The 17,582-nt window shown below is 45.4% G+C and overlaps 7 protein-coding genes across 9 annotated transcripts; 5 read left to right on the forward strand and 2 right to left on the reverse strand.

Annotated features, from left to right (window-relative positions):
* The first annotated feature begins 89 nt into the window (after positions 1-89).
* On the forward strand, positions 90-1,634 carry LOC9632485 (probable voltage-gated potassium channel subunit beta). Its single transcript, XM_002970293.2, has 4 exons — positions 90-707; positions 967-1,110; positions 1,177-1,341; positions 1,414-1,634. The coding sequence occupies exons 1-4, from the start codon at positions 129-131 to the stop codon at positions 1,525-1,527; spliced, it is 1,002 nt and encodes a 333-aa protein (XP_002970339.2). The 5' UTR covers positions 90-128; the 3' UTR covers positions 1,528-1,634.
* Positions 1,635-2,196: 562 nt separating this feature from the next.
* On the reverse strand, positions 2,197-3,091 carry LOC9631779. The gene is made up of 2 exons (XM_002970529.2): positions 2,466-3,091; positions 2,197-2,407 (listed from the first exon to the last, which is right to left on the reverse strand). Exons 1-2 carry the CDS (start codon positions 3,055-3,057, stop codon positions 2,328-2,330), a joined length of 672 nt encoding a protein of 223 aa, XP_002970575.2. The 5' UTR covers positions 3,058-3,091; the 3' UTR covers positions 2,197-2,327.
* On the reverse strand, positions 3,091-4,189 carry LOC9632486 (uncharacterized protein At4g08330, chloroplastic). Its single transcript, XM_002970530.2, has 2 exons — positions 4,062-4,189; positions 3,091-3,963 (listed from the first exon to the last, which is right to left on the reverse strand). The coding sequence occupies exons 1-2, from the start codon at positions 4,103-4,105 to the stop codon at positions 3,420-3,422; spliced, it is 588 nt and encodes a 195-aa protein (XP_002970576.1). The 5' UTR covers positions 4,106-4,189; the 3' UTR covers positions 3,091-3,419.
* Positions 4,190-4,307: 118 nt separating this feature from the next.
* LOC9632487 (probable beta-1,3-galactosyltransferase 2) lies at positions 4,308-6,580 on the forward strand. 2 transcript variants are annotated; one of them, XM_024675469.1, is made up of 11 exons: positions 4,308-4,689; positions 4,820-4,913; positions 4,973-5,034; positions 5,088-5,299; positions 5,353-5,413; positions 5,469-5,541; positions 5,617-5,737; positions 5,792-5,879; positions 5,933-6,058; positions 6,128-6,237; positions 6,303-6,580. In XM_024675469.1, exons 1-11 carry the CDS (start codon positions 4,601-4,603, stop codon positions 6,449-6,451), a joined length of 1,185 nt encoding a protein of 394 aa, XP_024531237.1. In that variant the 5' UTR covers positions 4,308-4,600; the 3' UTR covers positions 6,452-6,580. The 2 variants fall into 2 exon arrangements, with proteins under 2 accessions (XP_024531237.1, XP_024531238.1); XM_024675470.1 differs by having other exon boundaries at positions 5,933-6,006; positions 6,303-6,419.
* A 1,195-nt stretch (positions 6,581-7,775) lies between these two features.
* LOC9631780 (actin-related protein 8) lies at positions 7,776-9,971 on the forward strand. Its single transcript, XM_002970295.2, has 12 exons — positions 7,776-8,089; positions 8,139-8,227; positions 8,287-8,357; positions 8,418-8,485; positions 8,541-8,602; positions 8,679-8,776; positions 8,823-8,904; positions 8,959-9,101; positions 9,158-9,306; positions 9,356-9,486; positions 9,540-9,658; positions 9,718-9,971. Exons 1-12 carry the CDS (start codon positions 7,794-7,796, stop codon positions 9,811-9,813), a joined length of 1,404 nt encoding a protein of 467 aa, XP_002970341.2. The 5' UTR covers positions 7,776-7,793; the 3' UTR covers positions 9,814-9,971.
* A 243-nt stretch (positions 9,972-10,214) lies between these two features.
* LOC112346380 lies at positions 10,215-11,363 on the forward strand. 2 transcript variants are annotated; one of them, XM_024675233.1, is made up of 3 exons: positions 10,215-10,296; positions 10,371-10,402; positions 10,461-11,363. In XM_024675233.1, the coding sequence occupies exons 1-3, from the start codon at positions 10,292-10,294 to the stop codon at positions 11,312-11,314; spliced, it is 891 nt and encodes a 296-aa protein (XP_024531001.1). In that variant the 5' UTR covers positions 10,215-10,291; the 3' UTR covers positions 11,315-11,363. The 2 variants fall into 2 exon arrangements, with proteins under 2 accessions (XP_024531001.1, XP_024531000.1); XM_024675232.1 differs by having other exon boundaries at positions 10,371-11,363.
* A 117-nt stretch (positions 11,364-11,480) lies between these two features.
* LOC9631781 (riboflavin biosynthesis protein PYRD, chloroplastic) lies at positions 11,481-12,888 on the forward strand. The gene is made up of 3 exons (XM_024675231.1): positions 11,481-11,798; positions 11,858-12,156; positions 12,219-12,888. Exons 1-3 carry the CDS (start codon positions 11,565-11,567, stop codon positions 12,862-12,864), a joined length of 1,179 nt encoding a protein of 392 aa, XP_024530999.1. The 5' UTR covers positions 11,481-11,564; the 3' UTR covers positions 12,865-12,888.
* The last annotated feature ends 4,694 nt before the right edge of the window (positions 12,889-17,582 follow it).

Raw genomic sequence — 17,582 nt, forward strand, 5'->3', positions numbered from 1 at the left:
CCCTCCAGTCTAATTCAGCGGTTGAGATATTTTTCAAACGAATGGCACGGAATGTGCCACAGCACTGTTTTATTAAACCTACCGTTTACCTTAAACCCTCGCTTTTAATCGTCTCTTTTGTCTCGGCTATGTCGTCGAGCGCTATGCAATACCGGCATCTAGGGAAGACGGGGCTCAAGGTAAGCGTGCTCGGCTATGGCGCCTGGGTCACATTTGGGAACCAGCTCGATGTCAAGGACGCCAAGATCTTGCTCTCGCGCTGCCGCGACTCGGGGATCAATTTCTTCGACAATGCCGAGGTCTACGCCAACGGCAGGGCGGAGGAGATCATGGGGCAAGCGATCCGGGAGCTGGGATGGAAGAGATCCGATGTGGTGATCAGCACCAAAATATTTTGGGGAGGGCCAGGGCCAAACGATAAGGGGCTGTCCAGGAAGCACATTATCGAGGGCGTCAAGGCGTCGCTCAAGCGGCTGGAGATGGAGTATGTGGATCTCCTGTATTGCCACAGGCCCGATCCGGCCACGCCCATGGAGGAGACGGTGCGAGCTATGAACTATGTGATCGATCACGGGTGGGCGTTCTACTGGGGGACGAGCGAATGGACCGCCCAGCAGATCACCGAGGCGTGGGAGGTGGCCAGGAGATTGGGGCTTATTGGGCCTTGCGTGGAGCAGCCAGAGTATAATCTTCTCGCCAGAGACAAGGTGTGTGTTCTTGGTCCATTCTCTTTTTCATTGCATGGTTTCCTTGTTGTTTGTGTTCTTTCTGGGTGACAAGCATGTTGGTTGGAAATTTTATTCTTTCGAGGTGGGTGATGAGACCCAATGTTTTCTTTCGGACGTGCTAGCTTGCAGCATTGCCAAGTGAAAGATTCCAGCTACAGTGGTGTGTCACTCTTTTTCGTTCTTTGCTTGGAATTTTGGTCATTGATTACGCTCTCCATCTTTGTTTTCTTTCTTCCAGGTGGAAGTGGAATATCTTCCACTGTACAGTAGCTATGGGATCGGCGTGACGACTTGGAGTCCTCTGGCGTCAGGAGTTCTGACTGGAAAGTATACCAAATTCAGCATTCCACCTGACAGCCGCTTCTCGCTGGAAAACTACAAGGTCTCCGACTTGTTTTTGTATTGGGTTTCTAGATCTCTTCTGACGATTGTCTCTGCGTCATGACAGAACTTGGCAAATCGATCCTTGGTTGATGATATTCTACTCAAAGTTGACAAGCTCCGACCTATCGCAGCCAAGCTCGACGTTTCTCTGGCGCAGCTCGCCATTGCGTGGTGTGCTTCGAATCCAAACGTCAGCTCCGTGATAATGGGAGCTACAAAAGAAAGCCAAGTGAGTTATCTCTATCAATTCCTTCTCCTTCTGGATGTTTTCTAAAAAGATGTACTTTTTTATATGCTCCAGCTGATAGAGAATGTGAAAGCTCTGGAATTGCTACCCCGCCTCACGCCGGATGTAATGGACAAGATCGAGGCCGCTGTCATGAGCAAGCCAAAAAAGCCTGACCTCTATCGCTGAGACGAGAGAGTGCGGTGGTCCTTAAATGCTTGTTTTACACGTTCCTGAGATAAATTCTTGGAGAGGTATGATAAAAGATCATTTTTTAAAATCAAGTTTTCTTGGAAGTTTTCAGTCGATCAACAAAATATCAGCTCCGTGATAACGGGAGCTTGATCGAAAGAAACAAAGTGAGAGCTTTAGAATCAAATGGACAAGAGCAAGGCCACTGTCATGAACAAGCCAAAAAGAACGCATGAGTGACCTCTATCGTCAAGATAGGACTTGGGATGCGTTTGATCACATCTTTGCTGTGATCATTTGTATTCATCCGATCCAACACAGGACGGGGAGATCTTTCGGCGATGATTTTGGTCTAGTTTCCTGACAAGTTGGGGGCCTAGTTTACACTTTTATTTTCTCGGTCGCAGCGTCGGGCATGAAACACGAGACGAAAGGAAAACTATTGGAGATTGGAATCGCAATTTTGTCAATTCAATCTTTGGGCCTGAGTGGGACGGTGGTGGGTTCTCATGATTAAACAAGCCCGATTCGCTTCTCCATCGCTTTTGATTGACCCAAAGAAAGAAGAAACTCACACGAGAGAGAGAGAGAGAGAGGAGAGAGAGAGAGAGAGAGTTCCTGGGATCTTGCCACGGCAGCACATCCTTACACGTGTCATAATTTGAGGACCACAAAAGCTTGGCTCCATTATACTAGCTATAGCTTGGAAGTTCCAACTTGGAAGAGCTCATAGTCTCCTTTGAGACGATCAAGGAGCTCTGGCGATGGATCCATCTATGGAGTCCATCACAAGAAATCTAGCAGCATTGCCGGACAGTGCACGCCACAGCCTGCGCCCAATGCCGCAGCCTCGTCTTCACCACTTGCGGATGATCCCCTGCCAAAGACAGGGAGAAATCAGCCAAAAACATCTCTAAACCCTAGCTAAAACCCACCTGGGCTCGCGATCTTCCACTCCACCGGGCTGGACGACCCGCTGGACTCGCTCCCATTCTCCTGGAAGTGGCGGAGCGCGTGGCAAATCTCCAGCGCCGGGAGCGTCTCGCACAGCCGCGGATCCTCGCAATCGAATCGGAAGCCCAGATCAATGCAGCCGCGCAGCTCCTCCAGATCGTCGTCCGTGAGGCTGCGCGTGCGTGTTCTTCGCAGCCTGGGTGTGGCGGGGCTGGATTCCTCCAAGATTGACGCCAATGGAGGTGGCTTCTGGCCGCAATCCGACGCCGAGCGGCCCAGCGCGCGATCCTTGCCCGCGGGATCCAGCTCCAGGTCGCGCAATTCGTCCAGGAGCGACTGATCGCGCCGCCGCTCCCACGCCTCCTCGCAAATCGCCTGTGACGACCACGATCTCTGCCGGGACAGCCTCCGGCGAGGAGCTTTTGGAATCACTTCTTCGTCCACCATGATCTCTTCCTGCGATCCTTTGCAAAAGGGAAGACTTGTAGCCACAACCTTTTCTCCCTTTTCCTCGACATCGAGCTCGATTTCCTCCAATTTCTCCATCGCGCAGCTGCGATCATCCAATTCCATCGCCCCTCTTCCTCCACTCGAGTGGCAAAAATAAATTGGAAAGATCCTTGTAATGTAGAAATAGCTCCAAGGTCACTTAATGCTTAAATTTACAGTGGCGACCAACTGGAAGGCAAAGCTCTGTGTTGTTTGTGGCTATGGCGGCTGGAACGAGCGACCTGGTGGCTTTTACGCAGCCCGGGCTGGAATTCCATCTCAGAATCGGCAGCCATCACAACCGTCCAATCCAAGCCCTCGTTTTCTCTTTAGATAACCCGGCAGGCATTTTTCACATTATCATCTACAGCCTCGAGAAAGAATCATACACTCAAAACCAAAAAGAAAAAGAAAGAAGCAATCAATCGATCCATCCATCGCTGCTGCTACTGATTGCAAATCTCGTCCTTTTTCCCCTCCTGATCTAGCTTCGTCTTCTCACTGCTGCGCTGCTCGAATCTTTTCTCTTCATCTCCCTCCTTGGCTTCCTCCAGAGCTTTCTCATCTTTGGCGGCTAGAAGAACCTCGGGAGCTTTCTCCTGATCTCCATCTTTGGCTTGGAATCCACCGTCGAGCTCCTGCTCTGGCTGCAACGCCCTGATCTTGATGCAAAATCTCTTCCCATCGTCTGTGCTTCGATCCACATCCAGGCAGCCGATCACCGACGACGAGATCCCCGACTCCAGATGCCCGATGGTGGCACCGCATTGCCGGCACAAGAGCCGCGTTTGCATTCTCTGGATCCCCCACTTCCCTGGCGATTCGAAGTACGGGCCACACTTGACCTCGTCCAGCATTCTAAACCGGCTCTCATCGATCGAGAGGAAGTAGAGGATCCCTTTCCTGCTAGTTTTGGAGTACCTGGGACCGATGCTCGTGATGAGCCGATCGGAGGAGCTGAGATTGAGCTTGAACGCGCACCTCCCGCAGCTGGAAAGCAGAGAATTAGCTCGACTGGAGCAAGAAATCCGCGAAGAAGAGCTCGAAGAAAAGCCCATCGACGATCTCGCGTGGATGAATTCCTTTACCTGTAGGAAACGTCTCTGGTCGATCCCGTCGCCGATACCGCCATGGAATGCTAGCGCCTCCTCGCAGCAATGCCTCCTACCATAGCCACTGGGACAAACCCTAAGCACGTCTTTCTCCACCATTGCCGGAAAATGCCATTTCTTTAACGGCCAGCTGACGGAATATTCTTGAGAGCGGATATGCCGCCACGTATAGCCGTTGGTTCTCTTAAAATCCGACGGCTCTCTAGCGTTTGATGTTTTCAAAGGAAGCAACGATGGGTTTGTCCTCCTGGCGCCAGGGCGTCCGATCGATCAGCGCGAAATCTCGCGTATTGCAGCTGGATTTCGCTGCTGCGCGGCGCGCACAGCACGGTGAATCGCTTGCCTGAATCGCAGGGATTGAGCAGCGCGCTTGTCATGAAGCTCAGGGTTTTCTCCGGCATTGGAAGAGCTCGGGCACTCGCAGATCTGTATTGCATTGAGTGGAGCAAGCATTTGTGCTGGCATCTCCGGCTCCAATCTCTGCGGCGCTAGGCTACCAGAAATTTTTTGGGAGAATGAGAGGCAGCAGAGTTAGAGTATCGGGGAAATGGATGCTCCTCTTGTGCGTGGCAAGCTTCTGTGTGGGTACGCTCTTCACAAACAGGTAAGACTGTGTCTCCTACACGTAGAATGGTTTTCAATTTTTATTTTTTATTCTATTTTCTATTCTCCAAAGTAGTTATCAGTCGTTACTTACGTCGATCAATCCAAAGATCTCACTGTTACGAATGTAGGATATGGAATGCGTCAGAAGAACTAGACGTGATTCGTCCAAAGACGTCGGATCTCCTTCACATTGTCAAGGACGAACAGTGTGGTCCAAAGCCTGTGAGTTGAAAGCTTGATTCTTACAAGCGAGCTACTTTTTTCTTTGTTTTTCTTGGCAGAAGCCCGAAACATCACCCAGAGATATACTCGATCAAGTGTCCAAAACTCATCACGCAGTTTGGTAAGCACTGTAGGTTCTGTTGGTGCGTGTCTAAGATATGATCTGGTTTGTAGGAACTTGGATAAAACAATATCAACACTTGAGATGGAGCTCTCAGCCGCTCGCTCCATTGCGCAGCAATCCATAGGCTCTCCTGGACTGGGGGTCCCGACTGGTGCTTTTGGTGCTGAGCCTCGACAGAAAGTTTTTGTTGTGATCGGAATCAACACGGCTTTTAGCAGTCGTAAGCGTCGCGATTCCGTTCGAGAGACATGGATGCCTCAAGGTAAATTCGGCTCAACGCATTCTCAAGTGCTTGACTATTTTCATTTTTTCCAGGCGAGAACTCACGTAAGCTCGAAAGAAAAGGAGTTGTTATCAAGTTTGTTATCGGTCACAGGCATGTCATGTCTTAAACAGCTATTGCGACTTCGCTCTAACAGCAGGATTTCCAGTGCAACGCCCGGCGACCTGTTAGATCGTTCGATTGACGCGGAAGAAGCCCAACACGGCGATTTCCTAAGGCTGGTAATAGAAACGCTTTCTATGTCTTTCCTCTTTCAATGTACTGAAACGTAGTTTCTCCTTGTCTGCTGGCGCAAGGACCATATTGAAGGCTACATGGAGCTGTCCGCAAAAACGAAGATCTACTTTTCTACAGCTGTTGCTAAATGGGATGCGGAATTCTACGTCAAAGTCGACGACGATGTCCATGTGAATATCGGTAAGTGCCAGTCCTGAAAGCTGCTTCTAGTTGTGCTAGCATTTAAGCTTGCAGGCATGCTCGTTTCAACTCTGTCTCTTCTGCGCTCCCAGCCTCGCACTTACATTGGCTGCATGAAATCAGGCCCTGTTCTAGCACAGAAGTAAGTGACATTCGCTCTGAAACTGGTAGATTTTAAATGCCTCGTTCTTCCAGGGGCGTCAAGTATCACGAGCCAGAATACTGGAAGTTTGGTGAAGACGGTAACAGATACTTTCGCCACGCAACAGGTCAGTTGTATGCGATTTCAAAGGATCTGGCGACTTACATCGCTATCAACCAGTAAGTCCATTAAGTTCCTTGTCTGATGGTGTTAGCTAGCGATCTTTGACTTCCTCGGATTTTTTCCAGGCCCATATTGCATCAATTTGCAAACGAAGATGTGTCGCTCGGGGCGTGGTTCATCGGACTGGACGTGAATCACGTCGACGAGCGAAGCTTTTGCTGTGGAACTTCACCGGGTTTGTTCTCGATCGATTTGCTCTCGTATCGATTGGATGAAGAATTTTTCTTTTGCTCCTGGCAGATTGCGACTGGCAAGCTCAAGCAGGCAACGTTTGTGTTGCCTCGTTCGATTGGAGTTGTAGCGGCATTTGCAAATCCGTGGAAAGAATGAAGATCGTGCATGAAAAATGCGGAGAAGGCGATCGCGCTGTCTGGAACGCTGTCTTTTAAAGTTTAGAAGCATTCTCGCTCCGACGTGTCATTGCGTGTCAGTTATCGAGAGCCACGTAAAGCTACAATTCTGACGTGGACATTTTAATGCTGCCACGTCAGAGTTTTAAAGGCACAAAGTTTCGAGCTTTGAAGCCCGGGGAAGGATTTCAAAGCATGGTTTCCAACCACCATCACCTTGCCCGTGCAACAAAATTTTCTTTGCAGATTAAAAGATTTCAAATGCATTATAGGATATAGCCTCAATGAAGCTGAAACATTTCAGTTGGGGGGAAAGAGTGCTTTTGCTCATGGCAGACTCAGACTGTGCACTCTTGTGGCCGGGCGGTGCTGGCCTGGTACCCAGAGGAGCAACTGCTAGGAGTTGTGTCAAACAGGACTTCGCTCTGAAGGCCTCATGCTCGGGCCTGCCAAAGCTGATATCATAACCCTGCAACTTGCTAGATATCCCGAAAGATGAGCTCCCCAGCAAGATGGCCAGTGCTCAAAGCTGAGGACGTCCAGACTTGGGAGCTCGAGTGCCAAGTGTAGACGGTGTGAACTCCAAGATGTGTGCAGAGCAGTAAATGCTGAACTGCTCCTGGTTGCCCCTCATTTCCAGCTTAATGTCACCTGAGTAGTCAGGACGCTTCTTCGCAGCGTAGGCCACATTCACAGCGGGAAGCTTCTGCTGGAAGCGGGTGCGAGGATTGCAAACTGCCACCATGCCGGCTCCTTGTAGTTGTAGTTGCAGTATATTGGCTCTGGATCATGGACCGCAATGCCAATTCCAGGTGCCAGTAAGAAGCAGGGATTTTGTGGAGGTATGACAAGTGAGGAAAGACTGCGTAAGTAATATTTAAGCTTGTAGTCACTTATGAATTGAAATGTTTACCTGTGTTTTTAGAAGTGGGAACCCCTGGTCTGACTTTGAGTTCGAGCCCCCTTGCACTGTCGCCTGGGAACACGATCTTGCCACAACTGTTTGTAGCCATGCAAAGATTCTACTTGACAAAGAAATTAGCTCCAGATCATGCTTAGTTGTTCTAGCTCACTGAAAATGCACTCTTGTCCTCTACGCTCTTGGGTTTTCACATGTCGTGAGCAACTCCAAGATTCTCTCCTTACAGGGCTTTCTTACTCCAGAAAATCCCTCAAACACACTAAGATTGCATCAAATAAGCACTGTCTTTCTTTAAAACCAAAGGTTTGCCATTAATTCCATCCGGAGCCACATTGCATCATCGTGCCCCGACGCTCTCGCTGTGGGATTTTCTGGAGTTCTCGAAGCCACGTTGCTACTATCTGACGTGGATATTATTAGGGCTGCCATGTCAGAGTTTTTTTCTTTCTCTAGATTTCTATGGCGACGCTGCTACGGAGGTTCTTCAAGTCGCTGGCCTTGTCGTCGTCGGCGTCTCAAGAGGAATCGCCCGAATCGGCGCATTCCCTGGCGGAATTTCCAGATGATCTCCTTGGCGCGGTGCTCCGGCAGCTTAGCCCCGAGGATCTGGCAACGGCGAGCTTGGTATGCAAATCCTGGCACGCCTCCGCCACTGAGGACTCGATCTGGGAGGCGATTCTTCGGCGCGAGACGAGCTCCTGGTGGCCGTTCGTGCGGTTTATGGAGGCCTATTTGCGTCCAGAGTTTTCCCAAAGGCAAGATTGCTGTTCTTGAGCGATAGAATGGGGCAAATTCCGTGCACAGATTTTTAGCAATTCCAGTGGAGCTGGAGCTTCCTTTCTACAAGATCTATTGCGGCAGGCGTAGTTTACAACAGTGTCTTATAATCGATGGTAAGTCTTTCTTTTCTTTCTTATAGACTTGGTCTAAAACACTGGCAGTCGCTCTTCAGGAGGATCCGGGTATTGTAAATATGGACTCGCGAATAAATTCGCTCCCGAAGGAAAGCTGGCGACATTTCTGGTATGTGAATGCTTTTGGTTTCTCGTGGCAAAGTCTTTAGTGTTTTTTTTTTCTTTGCAGGAGTTTGGGAACATTGACTCTCCTCTTGCTCCGCGGCTGTCTAATCTCTATCAAACGATTCTTAACAGGTATGACGATTTTTCCGCAAGAGGACTTGGTTTTGTAGCATTTCTTGCTTTCCAGGATGAAAACAAAAGCTTCAGCACAACCGGTTGTCATCTCAACTCCAATATGCCAAAATGATGGTTGTGTGCAATGGTTTTGTTACTTTTTGAGAGTTTTCGTGATCAATCTTTTCTTAGCTAATGGCTACTGCCGCAGATACGGATGTAGCGTTGGCAATGCGACGGCAATACAGGGAAACAACATTTAATGTACTGTTTGATCTTGGATTTCCTGCGGTGTGCGCTGTTAACCAGGTGAAGCTGTTGTAAGCACGATGTAATCCTAAACTGTTCTTACCAGGCAGTTTTGGCTCTTTATTCGGCGATGAGGACTTCGGGAATAGTTGTAAATATCGGCTTTCATGTTACTAGTGTTGTTCCAGGTGATGTTTGTGTTTTAGTATGTCACTGTGACTAAACTGTGAACTTCTTGGCAGTTTATAATGGAACAGTGATGAGAAACATCGGTGTAGAGGTCATTGGCCAAGGAGCGCTCCGCTTAACTGGATATTTAAGTGAGCTCATGCATCAGAATGGAACAAATTTTACGTCAATGTACGCAATCAGAACTTTGAAAGAGGTGATTTTCAAAAATTATTTTGGTTCCAAGTGGCACAACACGTTTGTTATATGCAGAGACTGTGCTATGTAGCGGAAGACTACGAAGCAGAGCTACTGAAAGATACCAGTGCTTCGTGTGACGTTGGCGACGATGGCAACTTCGTGCTAAAGCACGAGCGGTTTAAAACGGGAGAACTTCTCTTCAGACCATGGCTTGGCGGCATGTAAGTTTTAATTCTATCTCCTCCCGTGAGTGCTAAGTTGCAGTGATAGGCGAGCTATGGGATTGCATCACGCCGTTGCCTTGTGCATGGAGCACTGCGCAGACCTGGACTCTTCTGGTGAAGAATGGTACAAAACCATAGTTTTGACAGGAGGATCGGCATGCCTTCCCGGCATAAAAGGTAACTCACAGCGAAATCCATGGTACTCCTCTGATCCTACTCTTACCGACCAGAGCGACTAGCCAAGGAACTTCGCTACTATCTGCCAGTCTCTCTAGTGGAAGGGATGACCATCATACCACCGCTTCACGGACCTCACGGAGCATGGATTGGAGCTAAGCTCCTGAGCGACGTAAGTTTCTTTGCTTTGTGTTTTCTCGCTGGATCCAACATGAGCCAATCACTTTGCAGATGAGCAGCTTTCCACGGGAATGGTGCGTGAGCCGAAAGAAGTTCCGGAAGGTTGGCTCCAGCATTCTCCATGCCATGGCGTTTGATGACAGCTAGAGAGCACACCACCGAAAACTCGGTACTGCTCCGACGACAAGAGAAAAGTCTGGTAAAGTTCGTGACGAGTTTTATAGCTGTGAATTCAGAGCAGCGGAGGACGACCTCCGTCCCAACCCGTGACTTTGATGTTCTTCGCGCGGTGGTTTTCATTTTCTTACGCTCGCTACTTCTAACCCCGTGTGGAGCGTGTCTTGCAGCTATGACACAACACTCGGCCATTGAATGCGTCGAGAAGAAAAAGTAAGATTTCTTCGTTCTTTCTTTAAGGAGCGTGAAAGGCTGTTGCTGGGAGTACGTTTTAGGAACGACTCTTTCCAAGTGAGGGATAATATCGTTCTTACAACTCGTCCAAGTAAGCGCCCACAGAGGAAGACTTGCTCCTTCTCCACCGCAGGATGGGGCTTGGTGGACGGCGCACGATTAGCGCGCTTATCCACCGTCAAATTGGCAACTAACGGTGGATACGGCACTACTTATGCAGTGCGTTCATATCTTTCCTTTTGATCCGGCCATGGGAAGTAGAGCGCTGGATCATGATCAAGTGCTGGGCGCAGTGGTAGCGGCTTTGGGGCGATCATCCAGCAGAGTAGTCGACTGTAATACCGATTCCTCTCAAGAGTTTAATCCTCCTCCTGCTTCTCCAGCGCCCAAGAACGATCGTGGATCCAGGAGCTCGCTGCAGCACCACAATCTCTTCTCGTGCTTCACAGGTAGGAAGATCAAGCCCTCTCCTACGAGTGGATCGTCGTGGTCGTGGCCGCGGAGCCCATCCATCATGTCGCGGCTGCTGCTCAGCCCCAGCATGAGCCCGGACAATCGAATTCTCGCGGGGGACCAGTCGCCGGCAAGGGGCAACCACCATTCCCACAAGATCCGATCGTTCACTTTCTCGGCTGCGAAGGCGAGGAAGAACAGGAGATTCGATGATCCGGAGGAGGAATCGTCGTCCAACCGGGGCGAGCCAACCTCGCCCAAAGTTACTTGCATGGGGACCGTGAAGGCGCCCAAGCCGTGCAAAGCCAAGACCGCAAGGCCTCCTCCGCGGCGTCCTGGATCGACGAATCTCACGTATCACCACCAGCAAGTCCAGGATTCCTTGCTTGATCTCAGCAGATTTAGCTCCAAGTCCGGCGAGCTAAGGAGATCAAAGGCGACTGGCTTGGGTCACGATCAGCGATCAAGTTCCCAAGGGCACACGCGATCATCGTCATCGCTATCAAACAGGAAGATGAGCTCCATAGGTTGCCAGGTCTCTTCTCTACAGTCGCACCAAATGGTTCCTCAATCGACTGCGTCAATGCCAGCGCAATTCGCCACTGCCTCTTCTTTGCAACCAATCGATCTCGTGGAAAGGCCCTCCATCTCGCTCAAGAGGCCCGAGGAGGTGTGCATTTGGCGGAGACGATGTGTCCCGGAGCCCTTGCGTCTCGACATTATGGGATCTTTGGCAGGTCCACTCAAGTCAGTCGAGGTCAACGGTTCGGTCAGAGTTATGTAGCTAGCCAAAGTCGTGTACAAAAATCTATAGTGTGTGCCACTTTTCATTGTCTGATAGCAAATCGCCATCATACAAGAAGGGACCATTAAAAATCGGACGGATCAAATAATGCCACGTCTAGATAAATCGGATGAATCCAAATGTACCAAGTCTACACTGCGACACGTGGCAAAATTAGGATAGTGTCTTCTACGTGTCACACGTAATATTCCTGCTAGCGAAGAACCCTAAAACCCCCTGTTGGAAGACAATGCTCCGGATGCCGCCAATCGTCACCTGGGAATCCACCAGATTCCCTCGCAGGACGAAGATTTGCTGCTCCCTCCGCGACGACAGCGACTACATGAGGCAGTGCGTGGAGCTCGCCCGGCGCGGATTAGGGCGCACGTCACCCAATCCCATGGTAGGATGCCTCATTGTCGATAACGCGGGAGAGATTGTGGGCCGAGGATTCCATCCCAGAGCTGGTGAGCCTCATGCCGAGGTGCTCCTCTTCCTCTATTTCTTTCCTCTCTTCTTCTCGCTCAATCGAGCGTTGTTTAGGTGTTTGCGCTGCGGGAAGCTGGATCTAAAGCCCATGGATCAACCGCGTACGTGAGCCTGGAGCCCTGCGATCACGTCGGAAGAACACCACCGTGCAGCAGAGCGCTCGTCGCCGCAAGAGTGAGGCGTGTAGTCGTCGGAACTGTGGATCCAAATCCGCTCGTCGCTGGGAAAGGAGTGGAGCGACTGCGACGAGCTGGAGTGGAAGTCACCGTCGGCGTCGAGGAGGAGCTTTGCCGGGTTACCAACGAAGCGTTCTTCCACCGCATGGTGACCAAGAAGCCGTTCACCTGTCTCAGGTTTGGAAAGCTGGCAATTCCCGAAACTGTGCAAACGATCGTTTCTGTTCCTCTCCGCGTAGATATGCCATGACTATCGATGGATGCCTGCTCGCTGATCCTTCAACTCCGGTCGCCGCGAGTTTCTACAGCCAGCAGCTGGAAGAGTATGATGCGGTTGTCACCACCGAAGCTTCCCTCGACGCTGATCCTGTTCTTCTCTCGGCGGAGCAAGGAGCCAAGCAGCCACTCCGTGTCGTGGCCGTCACCTCTTCTTCGTCACTCTCCAAGCTCGCGGGCCTTTTGAGTGCTCGAGTGTTTGACACCAAGCTGGCCCCAACGCTGCTCGTGATGGACCAGCAGAGCCTGGTGGAGGACGTGACCAAGCAGCTGGGTGGCAAGGGGGAATCCATTGAAACCGTGTTGCGGCGCAAGAACGTAGAAGTGGTACCTGTGAACGAGGTTGATCTCGACTCGGTGCTGGACTTGTGCAACCAGCGGGGTGCCTGCTCGGTGCTGCTCGACTCCACCGCTGGATTCGACATGCTGGGAGTGAAGGAAGCCCTCGAGGACGAAGATCGTGCGGTAATCCAGAAGCTCTGTGTTGTGGTCGGGCCTTTTGCTGGAGGGGGACAAAGCCAAAAGATTGCATCGTCGATGAGAAAACTGGGCAGGCTGACCACGCGAAAATGTGGTGAGAACGTTGTTATTCAAGGCTACTTTGAGTAAAAAGATTGGGAAGTCTGCTCTAAATTTCTAGAAATAATCATCATAGAGAGTGTAGGCGTGAGCTTGGTTTTCCTCTTCTTCCTCTTGCCTTTATGAACTTCTTGCACTTGCTATGCATCTCAACAATGCTACTGTTCATCCATCATAAATTTGCTTCTGGTGACCAAAAAATGCACTATGTTGAAAAAGGACACGTGGCATTCCTTTATTGGTCCTAGAAGAATGTGTGAATTGGATATTCTTCATGTGTAAAATAGAATATTCCTACTGGATTCTTAAAGGATTTCCTAGAAATGGCCATTATGTGGGGATCATGGCCATGTATTACATGACTATCCATAACCATTCAACTATATCCATTTATCATTTAATTTTTTTTTATTATAAGCCTTGAATTTTTTCCCCAATTCAACAATACAAACACCATAGTGCTTCTTTAAATTCCAATCAATAAAAACTTTTGGGCATTGTTGCAGCTCAAAAAGAGTTCAAAAACTCAAATAGAGTAATTTAAATTATAGATTTCAATTGTCAATAGCTATGTAGTATAGCATTGGATGAGCAGTGCATAAAATTTCATGAAATTTCATTATTTCACAAAGAATTTAATGTAATTGTTTCAGATTTCAAAATGCTTTGATACCTAATTATTGCTTTTATTTGCAAGAATGGGTCAATTTTTTTTACTATATGCTATGTGCAAAGGAAGGAGGACAAAAATTTATTAAGATTGGAAGATAATTGTACTTTTTTTAATTCATATAATTTTGGATACAACATATATTCATTTTTCTTTTCTAGTAGATCTAAAAGTTTCCTCCAAGACTTGCTCAATGAAGATGTTTCTTGATCAAACCTAAAAGTGTTTACTCCCATGTTTCACTTACTGATTTGCCCAATATGCAAAAAACCTAACTTAAGCTCATACCCAAAACTAAAGATAAATAAAATGAAGGCTATATCACAATTGAGGATGATATTGAGGCATTTGAGGGACTTGAGGAGTAAAATAATGCAAAACTTGTGGAGGTTCAAAAGGTTAATTGTTTGGAGAGCAATATTTTCAATCAAGTGGCTAAAGTAAATTGTTTTTAAAGAACTTTAGCAATATGTTATTGGGCATGGAAGTAAGTGATAGCAATCACAAGATGCCCACTAAAAGCATTTATAGGAATTTATAAAATATTTATATATACAATTTTTTGTGTTTAATAACTTATACTTCTAGAATTGTATTTATTTGATAACACTATATTGCTTTAAAACTCATAGCTACATACTATCATATGAGATAGGGTTCATAAGTGACTCCAAAACCTACTTATGTCAGTCCTTGCTAAGATATAATTTTGGAATGAAAATTAATTGCCCACATGTTACTGATCTTGGAAATGAAGTTGGTTCTTGGAATAAATTATTTTTTCACATTTTTTCCCCAAGCCAGAACTCTAGTGAATCTATTGCAAAATGGTGTGACTTAAATAGTCATTCTTCATCACATTTTGTAAAGTGAACAAAAAGTGGATTAAACAAACATGGTTCGTAAACAGTTGAAACTATATGTTGAACAATCTCCACAAACCACTGTTGTAAATGTTTTTCAAGGCCTTTGAAGTGTCAAGTTGCTACCATATCCTCTATTTAGATCATGACTTACAGTGTGAATACCTATAATAAGGAGGTGGTGCCAATACTTGTTAATGTTTTGAGGAGTACTCAACTTTTCTGAGGATAGTATTGCACTTTCATCCTCATCAAGTGTTGGAAACTTACTTGCAAAGCATCCCGACTAACTGTGGCTCCAAGAAAAGTGTGTGGTAAAGTATAATTGCCATGCACTCCTTTATAATATCTTTGTAATTGCCATTGAGGTCCCCTAGAGCTATCTCTAAAACTTAGTGGAGATGAGTGATTGTTGGATTCTCTAGTATCTCATTCATTAATTTTCTCTTTTTATTTGTAATTTGGAGATTTATGGTGGCTCTTAGGATGTTTACTCCATCTGAAATCCGAGGGGCAACAACTTCAAGTGTGATAGTCTTTTGTCGCATGGATCTAGATTGCTTCTGCAGCTATCATTAGTATAGCTATGCTACACAATTAAGAGACTTCTGCTTGAGCTTTAAAACATTAGAACAATAGCCAATCAACAAATATGGCCTATAAAAAGGTATAGTTAAAAATAACTCAATATATACAACTTGTAATTCATACATTTTTCCTATCAGCTTCTTATAAAGTCATCCAAAATGGGAGTTTCTTTGGATGCCAATATGAAGCACCTTCAGTAAACACACAAACTTAATTTGCCTAAAGAAAGGAATATTAGAAAATATGGTAAATAAACTTTGATCTTATTCACATTTTTGAGGCCACAATGCCTCACATAGTGCATTTTGTCATGGGCTTCCAGTGTCAATGGTTCTCATCTCCCACACCATTGCCATAATGATATTGCATGCATATTTCACTCAAAATTGAGGAGTATGACAATTTGGTTTGAAGAGAGGCTCTAAACAAAAGAACTCATTACTTATAACTAAAAAGACTTCTAGTTGAGGTAGAAGTATACAAAACATATACTATCACCAGGTCCAACTTGCCATGCCACTTGTAGATGTCAGTCATAATATGTGTTTTGTATACTTCTGCCTCAACTAGAAGTCTTTTTAGTTGTACGCCTACAAAAAAGAAATAACTACATCAATATAATGATAAATTATACAAAGGAAAAGAAACATACAGCATTGTTCTCTCATTGTTAATAGGCATGTGCCTATTTTTGATAGTGAAGCAAGTGTTTGTGCATTAGGTGTTAACCTATGTTGTATAGGTAAATGACTAAAGATAATTTTTTGTAATTCACTAGAGAGTGAGCATTGTGAAGAGGAAACACAACCACTTATATGAATCCCTTTAGGAGTTGGAGTCGACTGTATTGGTGTGTGCTTGGTGGTGTTGTGTGGCCTTGAAGAAGAAGTTTATCAAAGAGTATACAAGCCGATGCATGTGTTGGCAATTAGTTGAGGGATTTGAGTTGTGATAAATTGTTGGTTGTTGTTGTTGTTGTTGTTGCTGTTGCTTGCATTGATTATATTGGATGGGCATTAAGGTAGAGCTCTAGCTAGAAGGATGGGAATGGAACATATGCCATAGATGAAAATGTTCTCTATGATCATTCTCTTGACTTGCTCATATGCTGTGGGCACAACCAGAATTGAACTGGGCGAAGTGTTACTTATATTGGATAGCCATGAAAGATCAAGCACTTATTGTGAATCCACTGGAGGATCCCTCCTTCAAGTTTCCCTTCTTCTTGTTGTTTTCAGCCTGCACGCCTGGAAAGAAAGAAAAGTTGATCGCTAAAACATCCACAAGAAATGGATGATGGAACTTACTGCCTCTAACAAGTGCAAAATTGGAGCAAAAATGTAATCATGCCAAGTTTCAAATCCAATATTAATAAATCAATACTTCATGCTATCCTATAACCCTAAATTCTTTGAAGTGTATGCAGCATGCTTCCAGTTTCTATATTGCATTTTATAGCTTCTTCTTAAAAGAAAATAACTATAACCTCATAGAAAGTAAAATATGAATTTTAAAAATAAATTAGACTGAAATTAGAAATCATAAAAATTCTTTATAAGAGAATGAGAAAGTAAGAATAACATAAACTTAAGATAGTATTAATATTGTGTTTTTATTATATAGTTGAAATAAAGTAAAATCATACTTTAATTTAAATATTTCTGGCTACAATAAGCTTTTATTTGTATTTAGTGGTTTTGGTGGTATACATTTGGCCTTGCAAAGCTCGATATATCTAGTATTGGTTTGGCTTAGTAAAACTAAAACATGATTAGAGGGTAAAGAGCTTAATTGTGAGCTTGAATGAATGTTTTGTTCTTGTGGATGGTGCTTCCTTTAATGGTGGATGTATTTTAAGCAAAGAGCTTGCTAAAATAAATCTAGCTCTGTCAAGAGAGCTCTTATAGATGATGCTTTCCATTATTGCTAATGGTTATCCTAGTCATGACATAGTTTAGCATGTATGTTCTTCATTTAAGATTTTCACCTTTTATAACCTGCCATACTTCATACTAATATATAGGCTAGTGATGAAATTTGAATTCCTCTACTTAAAATTGAAATATAACCTTGAAGAACAAATAAATTTTAAAAAATTCAAACTAAAGTAGATGAAGAATAACCATTTACAACTTCTCAAAAGCTCTTCTAGTGACTAAAGTCACTATCAATAATGTTGTTGCAATATAGTCTATGACTTCTAGATTTGCTAATGCACATTACATTGATAAGTCTAAATGGAGAAGGTATTGTGGGATTTAGCCCAGTATGATAGAGTGAAAATTCTTGATTCTGGATTGTTGCTATGTGTTGCTCAAAACAAGTTTAGAATAGAGAACATCACAAAAAGCTAGAACTAAATACTTGTGTAAAATAGCACCTTCAACACCATATAAAAATGGTTTAAATAAAATTTTGATATCTTTGCTACTCAATGTTTTAAATATATTGTTAAAACAATATACATATTAATGAAACAAAAAATATATACATATATATATATATATACATATATACATGTATACATGTATATATATATACATGTATACATGTATATATGTTACATATATACATATATATATATACATATATATATACATATATATATACATACATATATATACATA

Source organism: Selaginella moellendorffii, unplaced genomic scaffold (assembly GCF_000143415.4).
Source record: "Selaginella moellendorffii unplaced genomic scaffold, v1.0 SELMOscaffold_14, whole genome shotgun sequence".
Taxonomy (NCBI): domain Eukaryota; kingdom Viridiplantae; phylum Streptophyta; class Lycopodiopsida; order Selaginellales; family Selaginellaceae; genus Selaginella; species Selaginella moellendorffii.

What these genes read in the sequence shown, in the direction of transcription:
- LOC9632485 (XM_002970293.2), top strand. Translation starts at nt 129, where the DNA reads ATGTCGTCGAGCGCTATGCAATACCGGCATCTAGGGAAGACGGGGCTC. An exon ending in ATCTTCTCGCCAGAGACAAG is followed by an intron (nt 708 to 966) that starts GTGTGTGTTCTT and finishes TCTTTCTTCCAG; the next exon opens with GTGGAAGTGGAATATCTTCC. An exon ending in TCTCGCTGGAAAACTACAAG is followed by an intron (nt 1,111 to 1,176) that starts GTCTCCGACTTG and finishes GCGTCATGACAG; the next exon opens with AACTTGGCAAATCGATCCTT.
- LOC9631780 (XM_002970295.2), top strand. Translation starts at nt 7,794, where the DNA reads ATGGCGACGCTGCTACGGAGGTTCTTCAAGTCGCTGGCCTTGTCGTCG. An exon ending in CGTCCAGAGTTTTCCCAAAG is followed by an intron (nt 8,090 to 8,138) that starts GCAAGATTGCTG and finishes TTCCGTGCACAG; the next exon opens with ATTTTTAGCAATTCCAGTGG. An exon ending in ATGCCTTCCCGGCATAAAAG is followed by an intron (nt 9,487 to 9,539) that starts GTAACTCACAGC and finishes CTTACCGACCAG; the next exon opens with AGCGACTAGCCAAGGAACTT.
- LOC9632486 (XM_002970530.2), bottom strand. Translation starts at nt 4,105, where the DNA reads ATGGCGGTATCGGCGACGGGATCGACCAGAGACGTTTCCTACAG. An exon ending in ACCAGAGACGTTTCCTACAG is followed by an intron (nt 3,964 to 4,061) that starts GTAAAGGAATTC and finishes TCTGCTTTCCAG; the next exon opens with CTGCGGGAGGTGCGCGTTCA.
- LOC9631779 (XM_002970529.2), bottom strand. Translation starts at nt 3,057, where the DNA reads ATGGAATTGGATGATCGCAGCTGCGCGATGGAGAAATTGGAGGAAATC. An exon ending in GTGGAAGATCGCGAGCCCAG is followed by an intron (nt 2,408 to 2,465) that starts GTGGGTTTTAGC and finishes TGTCTTTGGCAG; the next exon opens with GGGATCATCCGCAAGTGGTG.
- LOC9632487 (XM_024675469.1), top strand. Translation starts at nt 4,601, where the DNA reads ATGAGAGGCAGCAGAGTTAGAGTATCGGGGAAATGGATGCTCCTCTTG. An exon ending in ACGGCGATTTCCTAAGGCTG is followed by an intron (nt 5,542 to 5,616) that starts GTAATAGAAACG and finishes TGCTGGCGCAAG; the next exon opens with GACCATATTGAAGGCTACAT. An exon ending in TTGCTGTGGAACTTCACCGG is followed by an intron (nt 6,238 to 6,302) that starts GTTTGTTCTCGA and finishes TGCTCCTGGCAG; the next exon opens with ATTGCGACTGGCAAGCTCAA.
- LOC9631781 (XM_024675231.1), top strand. Translation starts at nt 11,565, where the DNA reads ATGCTCCGGATGCCGCCAATCGTCACCTGGGAATCCACCAGATTCCCT. An exon ending in CTGGTGAGCCTCATGCCGAG is followed by an intron (nt 11,799 to 11,857) that starts GTGCTCCTCTTC and finishes AGCGTTGTTTAG; the next exon opens with GTGTTTGCGCTGCGGGAAGC. An exon ending in AAGCCGTTCACCTGTCTCAG is followed by an intron (nt 12,157 to 12,218) that starts GTTTGGAAAGCT and finishes CTCTCCGCGTAG; the next exon opens with ATATGCCATGACTATCGATG.